Here is a 10,000-nt window from a genome sequence, read left to right as displayed (position 1 = left end):
AGATGTGTTTAAATTCTTAGTGCAACCAAACAGCTCTAAATATGATGACGTTAGTGGTGATGAGTACACGATTTATGTTTACTGTTGAATCGTTTTCACCATCAAGTCAGATCAAACGTATTTATTTGCAATAATCATTGCAGGGAGACGATAAAATTTCAATAAAATAACTTAATGAAACCAAATGCAAGGAAAAGGAGCAGAATAAAAAATAGAAGTAAAGAACAACCACTTGCAACGTAAAGCTTTTTCTTAGCCTTCTGGGAGACGCATTGAGATCTTGTGGTCGCCTCGCCATTCACAGGTGGAACAATCGCGAAGAGTCGAGGCTTGGGGAAGGCAAGAGCCAAGTTGCTCTCCACCGCGCCTTTGGCGAGTGACGCTCGTGGCAATTCAACCGCTCAGCCCTACAGGATTTTTCTCACTCGCCTCGGACACATCCTTTCGAAGACGCTCCAGTCAGAACGGAGCGGAGGAAAAAATGCTCTTCTTGGAAATTCTTTGCCCTAAGTGGGAGAAAATTCTCTTTTTTCACGTACTCCCACTTTACTTTGAATAAATACATCGGTATCACTATATACATAAATGTATGTATACTTACATACATACATACGTCTGTCTATCTGTCTGTCTCAGTGTTTGTCTGTCTGTCTATCTGTCTGTCTGTGTTTGTCTGTCTGTCTATCTATCTGTCTATCTATCTCTATATATACATATATTCATATTTATCTCTCTGTCTATCTGTCTATCTACCAATCTCTTTCTCTCTCTCCTCTCTCTCTCTCTCTCTCTGTGTGTGTGTGTGTGTGTGTGTGTGTGTGTGTGTGTGTGTGTGTGTGTGTGTGTGTGTGTGTGTGTGTGTGTGTGTGTGTGTGTATATATATATATATATATATATATATATATATATATATATATATATATATATATATGTATGTATATATATATATATATATATATATATATATATATATATATATATATATATATACATATGTATGTATATGGACTATTTGTAATCTTCCACGAGTGTTAAAAAAGAAAGGAAAATCACGGGTGCTGGGCACAAGTGGAAAAACCGTGATGACGAGACATAGTACGAGGTACGATCACGTGATGCTGATGCGTGCGAGGGAGCGACTGGCAGGATGACCCCGGGTCGCTTCGCCAGTGGTCTGGAGACGCGGCTCAAGAGAGAGAGACAGAGAAACCATGGCCAGGGTGTCGTTGGTTGTTATTCTGGTAAGCAGGGCTTGTCAGTTATTTTTATCGATTTTTTAAAGAACATTCCATTTTAATATAGATTGAATGTATTTCAACAGAATTTTAACTTACTGTAATTATATTGTAAAATTAAAAATAGTAAAATGTAGAAAACTTTTACTTTAGTTTTCTCAATCCTTTCATTATAGGAATTATGATTTTAATGTTATTAAAATAATTAATTCACTTGGAAGAGATCTGTTTTTCCCTGTTTTTAATAAAACAGCGGTCGTGGCGGCGATTATATTTTTAATAGAAATATAATAATACTTTTATTTATCTAGATTTCGATAGTGGCGGCAGCGGTGATTTCCATGTCTTGCCCTCTGTCATTTCCTACCATTGTAATACTTAATTGGGAATAATTGTGTAAATTTGACTCACGGGGTGGGTTTTGTACAATTCGAAAATCCCTCGGAGGATAGGCATTAATCTTCTCTTGTGGTTTCAGGTGGCGCCGGGCGTAGCAGCTTTTAGTATTGTTTCCTAAAGTGACCAATGTGCACTGTATCCCCTATTCTGTGTTTTTAACATTAATAGTAATACTTTTAAGTTTACTAGTAGTAGTTTTAAGTTGCCTACACGTAGAGTACGTAATGATAAATATATTTATACATAATGTTTATATATATGACTATAGTGACATTTAAGTTGATATATATATATATATATATATATATATATATATATATATATATATATATATATATATATATATGATTATATATGTATATATATATATATATATATATATATATATATATATATATATTATATATAAAAATACATATATATATACATGATTTTTTTATCTTGTTCTTTTAGCTTTAGTATAATTCCTATGTTGCTTTTGATTGATAGCTTATATGTTAACTTGATATATTCCCTTACAGAGCTAGCAATACTCCTTAAGGCATATCAATAGCATGGTTAAGTTTTGTTGTGCTTGATTCACTTGTTTCCCTAAGTAGAGTCTTTCACTGTAGTATATTTTTGAGTATGCGCTTTACTTGTCCGTTTGGGTTTGCAACTTTTTTTTCTCATTCGTATAGTGAAGTGAAGTGAGAAGTGGTGATGCTTGTTGTTGGTATGTAAGGGTAGGAGAGCGGGGCGATAGAAGCGAGAGGTGCTAGGTCAGCATAGTTCACCACTACGTAGACATAACAGTCCTTGTTTTCGCCCGTCGTTGATGACGTCTCATTAAACGTCATAAACCCCACTCCTGACGTCACGGGCCTCCCCACATGTGAGTCGCGTTAAGGCGGATGCCGATTGCGGAAATTTTGTCGGGGGAAAATTGTCACGCGCCAACCTTGCCTTTGTGAGTGGGGGTTCCCATCTGTTCATTTACCGCGTAAATTTCTTTGTTTTCGCTGGGCGATGTGTATTATATTTTCATATTTTTATATATTTGTTATCATAGTATAATTGATATTAGGATTAATGGATAGCTCAAGGTATAGTATTTTATTGAATAAATTTGTTGAAGATTTTGTGTGTTTCATAGTTAAATCTACTGTGACACCTAAATCTAGTGTTCTCTCTAATCTTGAGAAGGATCTTAATTTAGTTAAAGACTCCGTGATTAAGTGGGCGATTGAGCGCGCTCCTGCATGCGGTGTTACCAGTGGTGATGAGTTAGAGACAGTTTTGTTAAACTTGTCTTATGCCTTGTTAAAAACGGTCGTGTAAGACACTAAGCTTTATTCTATTGCTATTTTTGTCCAAGGCTGGGTTTTAACTGTACTGAGCTAGTTACTTCACAGAGGGAAAGCGTAAAGAAAAGACGGTGGGTTAGCCTCGGGAAAGGAAAAAAAAAACAATGCATAATTCAGGCGTAAGGGAAACCCAGGGGGCCTCCGGGGTGGCGGAGGAAACTGCCCAAAAGGCAGCGGAAAAAAATCAGTTATCGACTACCCAGCCGTCTCTTGATCTCCGGCATGTAGTGTTCAAGAAGAAAAGAAATCCTATAAATGAGGTAGAACACCGCCTTCCCTTTTATGAAGGGAAGTGTCCTAAGACAAAGGGTGCCATGACAAATCTTGATGAATGGATAAAGCGAGTGGAAGATTTAACTCATGACGAAGTATGGAATGATGATGGAAAGATCCGCCTTGGACTGCGACGTCTTAGAGAGAATGCGTTAGGAAGGTACGAAGCATGGTATGCAAGAGCTAAAGATGTCGATTATAACTGGAGATCCTTGGCGGACGAGCTCAGGGTGGTTCATGATGCCGTGACCAGCACCAGAACTGCGTTAGATATGTTTCTAGGTGCCAGAGGGAGGGGAGTGAGTCTCTTGAAGCATATTTTAACAAGTTGCGAATCGCGGCCGAACAAGTTAAGACACAAGATAGAGAGTTTGCTCCTCTTGTGGAGAACATGATAGGTATTGTCTTTGCCAGGGAACTTCCAGAGGAGTTTTTTGATGCTTGTCCAGGGCTTGTGAAGACGAAGGATCGCCGAACATTTTTCCAAGAGTACAGGGTTTGGGTTAAACAAAATAAAGCTACTGATTATCGGAGGGAGGCGGTAAAGGATGAGACTAAAAAAAAGAGTAGTAGGGGCAATAGCCAGGGAAGGGAGCAGGGTCCCTAAAAAAGAAAAGAATGTTGACGGTGGAAAGGTAGAAAGTCGAAATGTTACACTTACACCGGAAATGTTAAACAAACAGGTCGAGAAACCGGTGGATAAGACAGGAGATGAAAGGACAGACATAAATTTAAAGAGGAATGTGACAATGGATGATTCTATGACATGTGGTTACTGCCAAAGGCGTGGCCACGGAACTGATAAATGTCAGTTTTTGTCTGCTCGCATAGCAAGCTCTAGTGCTCATATGGGAAGGAGTCGTGGTAGACCTACTATGATATGTGGATATTGTCTGAAGACAGGTCATACCATGGATAGATGTTTTCTTTTTGATCAAAAGTTAAGAGGAGTGTCAGGGACACGCCAACAGATGGAAGCAGAGACTAAATGTTTTAACTGTGGGAAATTTGGCCATTTCGCGAGAAATTGTCCAGAGCTAAAACCTACTTCAAAAAACTAGTAAATATAAGGGGGTTTCAGTTCTTCCTAAAGTTGCCCCTGATTTTCAGGATGGGGCAAGGGAAAATAGTCAAGATAGTAGAGATGTTGTTAAGATCCTGTCCCTGGGGGACAGTGAAGGGATGCTGTTATTTGATGTTTATCTTGAGGATAAGTGCATTAAAGCCCTATTCAACACAGGTGCAGAAGTTTCCTTAGTACATAGTGAAGTGCTGAAAGAGCTATGTATGCCCTATAAGCAGGTTAGGAAATCTGTTCATTGGAGGGATGGGTCCTTCCTAAATCACAGAGGGGAGATAGATCTCACTTTTAATGTAGGTAAGATAAAGACTTCATTTGTGTTCTTGGTGGTGGATACCTGGAGTTTACCATGCCAGATGCACATAGGAAACGATTTTGCGGACACACATAGGGTTGTATATACATCATGCCCTACCACCTTGTCCATTAACGGTCCGGATGTGAGGGTAGAGCATAGTAATAAGAAATCTGTCACCTCCATGGCAACCGTAGGTCTGAAGGGACGCTGGAGGACCAAGACGGAGAAAGCCACCTCTCCCGCCTGGGAGAGGTGGATTTAAATTATGCTACGGATGTGTGCTTTAAAAATGAGGTTGCAATAGACATTAACAGGGTTATTGATGAGGATATTACTTTAGTCCATAGCGGGGCTATTGATGAGGATGCCATAGACAATAACAGGGTTATTGATGAGAGTATTACATTGAATAACAGCGGGGCTATTGATGAGAAGGTGACAAGTGATAGTAGCGGGGCTACTGATGTTTTTCCAGTAGAGGATCTGATAGTAGATGCAGATTCGTGTGGATCTTTTTGTGTTTTAGTCAAGGATATTAGTGTGAACAATGTAAATGGATAAAATATGTTATTTATTCCTAGAAAGGATTTAAAAATAAGCTTAATGGAAGGCATAGTCACTCCTATTCTGACCTCAGATAGTGTTACAATGTGTTTTCGGATACCATTTAAAAACGAGGGGAATAGAGTAGTCGAAATTGGGCAGAATACGACTGTGGGAGAACTCGTGAAATTAGTAGACATATCTCCTGGTGAAGCCAGAGGGCAGCAGGTAGCAAGTGTTAAGAGCAATGGAAATAAAACTTGTAGGTTATTAGAGGAAGTAGACAAAATATTTGAGCGAGATTCAGAAGAGCACGGGGTGCTGGTAGACTTGGTTTTGGATTTCCCAAAGGTTTTTAGTCTAGATGAGGATCCTTTACCTATTTCGAATGAATACTTCCACGAAATAAAGGTTCTGGGTCCTCCAGTTTACAAGAAACCCTATCCCATCCCATTGAAATACAGAGACGAGATTAGGACTCAGATTGACTCTATGTTGAGGGAAGGGGTTATACAACCCTCACGTTCTCTTTACAAAGCACCACTGGTGCCAGTACGAAAGAGAGATGGGGGTTGCGGTTATGTCTTGACTTCAGAGCTCTTAATGAATGTATTGAAGATGACCGATACCCCTTGCCAAACATAGATTCTATCCTGCAAAGGCTAGGTAGGAGTCGTTTCTTCTCGTGTTTAGACCTCAGGCAAGGATATCATCAGATACCCTTGACCCCCGCTAGTCGAGAGAAAACGGCATTTTCCACTATGGATGGCCACTACGAATTTATGAGGTTGCCTTTTGGGCTGAAAGACGCACCTTCTGCTTTCCAGAGGATCATTAATCAGGTCCTGTCTGGTCTGATTGGTGATGTGGGTTTTGTAGTTTTGGGAGACACATGGGAAACTCACTGTAATAATGTTAGACGAGTTTTAGGTCGTCTTCAACAGAGTAATCTCTCTATCAAACTTGCTAAATGTTCGTTTTTTAAGTCAGAAGTTGATAACTTGAACATGTGATTAGTGAAGAAGGTATTAGGCCACACAAGAAAAAGATTGAAGCGATGGAGGGATACCCAAAACCTATAATTTTGCAAGAGCTCCAAGCGTTTCACGGTGCGACTAACTACTATCGCAAATTTATAAGTAATTTTGCAGATATATCGCGACTGTTAATTGACTTAACCAGAGGCTGTAAGACTTAACATGGGAAATCAAAACTGGCGTGGACACAGGAAGCATTGGATGCATTTCACAAGTTAGTTACAGATGCGAGTAAAACAGCCATTGGAGGAGCTCTCCAACAGGAGGATAATAATGGAACCCTTAGACCACTGTCTTACTTCAGTCGACAGTTAAAAGGTGCCGAGTTAAATTATTTTACCGTAGAAAGAGAGGCATTGGCGATAGTATATGGGCCAAAGATAAACAGAACACTGTAATAGTTCATACAGACCATATGCCTCTTCATTATCTTTTTCTCAAATCCACATATTTCTCTGGAACTTCCAAAGTTTCCAAACTATTGTCATCCTCAAATTCTTCAATTTTTTCTTCTGTTGGGTATGCCTTATCTATATTATGGGCCTGGCCCCTTACTAATGAATTTTCGAATTTCAACCTATCTACGTGTTCTTTGCGTTCTTTCCCATCAGCAATCCTCCTTCTATGATTTGGGAAGGCTTGGCATAAGGCCGATCCCTTGGCTTTCTCTGGATATCTTCTTCAATATGTTCTTTGCATCTTTTAAAATCCTTGAGCCCATGACTCTTGTCATGTGTCCTTTGAAAATGAAATATATGGAAAATGAGGGTCCCAATGCTTTAGCGAGAAAAAAGGTGTGTCTTTTATCACCCTATGGTAAGCAGTATTGTAAGCTAACTCTGCCATAGGTAACATTCGAGCCACACTGACGGGTTGTCCCAGACCATCGTACGAAAAATTTTATTTAATGTACCATTTACTCTTTCCACTTGACCATTTAAGCTTGGATGATATGGAGTAATAGTACGTTTATCAATCCCAAATTCTTCTGTTAGCGTTTTGAATAGTTCGTTTACGAACTCCCCTCCCCCATCAGAAATGATTTGACGTGGAGTCCCCTCTTTGTAAATGAATCCATTCATAAATGCCTTCGCGACTTCTAATGAATCCTTAGACTTTAATGGAATTGCAACAAGGTATTTTGTCAAAGCATCTACTACCGTAAGAATGTAACGAAAGCCTTCAGATTCCGGATACGGACCCACTATATCCATATGGACACGCTCAAAAGGACTTGAAACTTCAGGGTATCTTAAGAGAGGAACAGGGATATGTTTGCTTGGCTTACAGTGCAAACATATGTTGCAGGACGAACAATATTCCTTTACTATTTTCTTTATGTTTGGAAAAAATGCAAATAATTCCAATCTCTTTAAGGTTACCAAAACACCCCCATGCCCTGCAACAGGAATCGAATGAGCTAGCCTTAAAGCTGTACTCTGATACAATTTTGGTACCACTACTCGAAAGACCTCTCTAAAAGGCTTATCTAAAACATTATATAATCCCATCTGGTCGTACCTGATAATTCTCGATTTTCCAGGAACCCCTTTAAACTCATCTTTAGTGAGGTCACCCTCACCTCGTAAATAACTTTTAACACGACCCCATAGTGGGTCTTTATCTTGTGCATTTCGTAAACTATCTAGTCCCCATATGTCAATGGTCTCACGTGAACTACTATCACTGCTATCTACCATTTCTGACCTCAGACTATCAAGTCAATTTATCCCTTTATAAGATGCAGTAGCTCGGCGACTAAATCGTCTATCGGCTGATAAGCTGTTCTGATTTGCGACAGCGCATCTGCAAAATGATTATCCTTGCCCGGCAAGTACTCTACGCAAATATCAAACTCTGCTACCGACATACACCACCTGGCTAGTCTTTCATTTCCATCTCTACTAGAAAAAAGATAACGAAGAGGCCTATAGTCTGTATGAACTATTACAGGAAAATCTTGAATCAGTGTTCTGTTAATCTTTAGCCCATATACTATCGCCAATGCCTCTCTTTCTACAGTAAAATAATTTAACTCGGCACCCTTTAACTGTCGACTGAAGTAAGACAGTGGTCTAAGGGTTCCATTATTATTCTCCTGTTGGAGAGCTCCTCCAATGGCTGTTTTACTCGCATCTGTAACTAATACAAATGGACGGGAAAAATCTGGGAACTTTAACACTATATCCTCAGACAAGACTGTACGCAACTTGTGAAATGCATCCAATGCTTCCTGTGTCCACACCAGAACATATTGAAGAAGATATCCTGAGAAGGCCAAGGGATCGGCCTTATGCCAAGCCTTCCCAAATCATAGAAGGAGACCGGGTATATCTCAGAGCTACTCCTAAGGTGGGGTTGAGCAAAAATGAGCAGCCATTATATTCTGGACCATATAGGGTAATAGAAAAAATCAATGATGTTATATTAAAAATTAAGAGGATTGCTGATGGGAAAGAACGCAAAGAACATGTAAGGCATAACCCAACAGAAGAAAAAATTGAAGAATTTGAGAATGACAATAGTTTGGAAACTTTGGAAGTTCCAGAGAAATATGTGGATTTGTGAAAAAAAGGAAAATATGGTGCATATTATTTACGGAGTCGGAAGTAGAAGAATACAAAGGAGAACAGATAAGATGATAACCAGGGGTTATATATTAAAATGTACATACAATTTCAGATTGTGGGGATTTCCACAGCCAGGATGGAGTCCGAAGACTCCCTTGCTCGTTCTGGACTGGTTTTTGTTCCCTATTCTAAGGTAACTTATACATCGACAGTACAGATCGTTCCTGTCAAGATAAGATTGGACAGAAGTTAACAGAGACTGAGGATAGTTTAAAAAAAAAAAAAAAAATATGGAGAGACAAATCGTAAGCCAGAAAAAAATGAAAAAATTGTGATTGCCGACACAATTGTCACAATAATTGACAATATGAGAAAGAATATAGACAATCATATGACAACAATTCGAGATTTTTTTAGGTAAGTTCATCAAGGACGACAGAAGCGGTCTCTCTGGGAGGGACTAAATTTGGTTAGCAATGTTGCAGGGTTGATAATGGGAGGGGTAACTAATCATCGTATAGATATGTTGCACACCCAAATCATGGAATCTGATAAGTTGGCACAAAGAGCTATTGAAATGGCTGGGGTCACCACTAGCCTGTTAGACACTGTCATTATTCGGGAGAATGAAATAGCGAGGGCACTGGAGAGAATGGATGAAGCAATTGGTGTCATAGATGTTGTGGTCACTGACTTGGGTCGGCGGTTGCAACTATTAGAGAAGATATTTTTGTGTAGTTCTGTCCTGGAGAACTACCGGGTTATTCTCCGAGGAGTAGAGGAAAACCAAAATTCAATCTTGGAGGGTTACGGGAAGCAAACGTAGGTAGACTTTCGCCAAATTTTATTGCCCCTGATACACTCTTATCCATATTAAATACGTTAACAAAGGAAGGGGTGTCCCTCATAATTCCTCCAAATGAGGAGAATTTACACACATATTACTTTTCTTTAAATGTAAAACTAATGCCTGGAAGTTCTTTGGGAAATTTGATGGTATATCTGACTTTCCCTTTACCAGGCCACCAAATGGATGCTTTCCTGGCCCATGTTTTCCCCAGACCCATCTTGAACTCTACGGCTTTTATCCATACCCAGATTTCTGCCGCTGTCCTTCTTTTTTCAGAGGCCAGGGACCTGTTTGTGGAGAAGAGGGACCTTATTGACTGCAAAGCAATTCAGCCGGGATGGAGTGTCTGTCCGGCCGATGCTGCCCT

General features: G+C 39.6%; 1 protein-coding gene across 1 annotated transcript in view; it reads left to right on the top strand.

Moving 5' to 3' along the window:
* The first annotated feature begins 1,052 nt into the window (after positions 1-1,052).
* LOC119590003 overlaps positions 1,053-10,000 on the top strand; it is a 9,646-nt gene continuing 698 nt past the window's right edge. Inside the window, exons 1-2 of the mRNA XM_037938712.1 lie at positions 1,053-1,242; positions 9,910-10,000. The exon at positions 9,910-10,000 is cut by the window's right edge and continues 698 nt beyond it. Of these exons, the coding sequence (XP_037794640.1) occupies positions 1,149-1,242; positions 9,910-10,000 (185 nt within the window). The 5' untranslated portion in view covers positions 1,053-1,148. The remainder of the gene's footprint in view (positions 1,243-9,909) is intronic.

This window comes from Penaeus monodon, chromosome 26 (genome assembly GCF_015228065.2).
Source record: "Penaeus monodon isolate SGIC_2016 chromosome 26, NSTDA_Pmon_1, whole genome shotgun sequence".
Taxonomy (NCBI): Eukaryota; Metazoa; Arthropoda; class Malacostraca; order Decapoda; family Penaeidae; genus Penaeus; species Penaeus monodon.
This window is presented reverse-complemented; position numbering and strand designations above follow the sequence as displayed.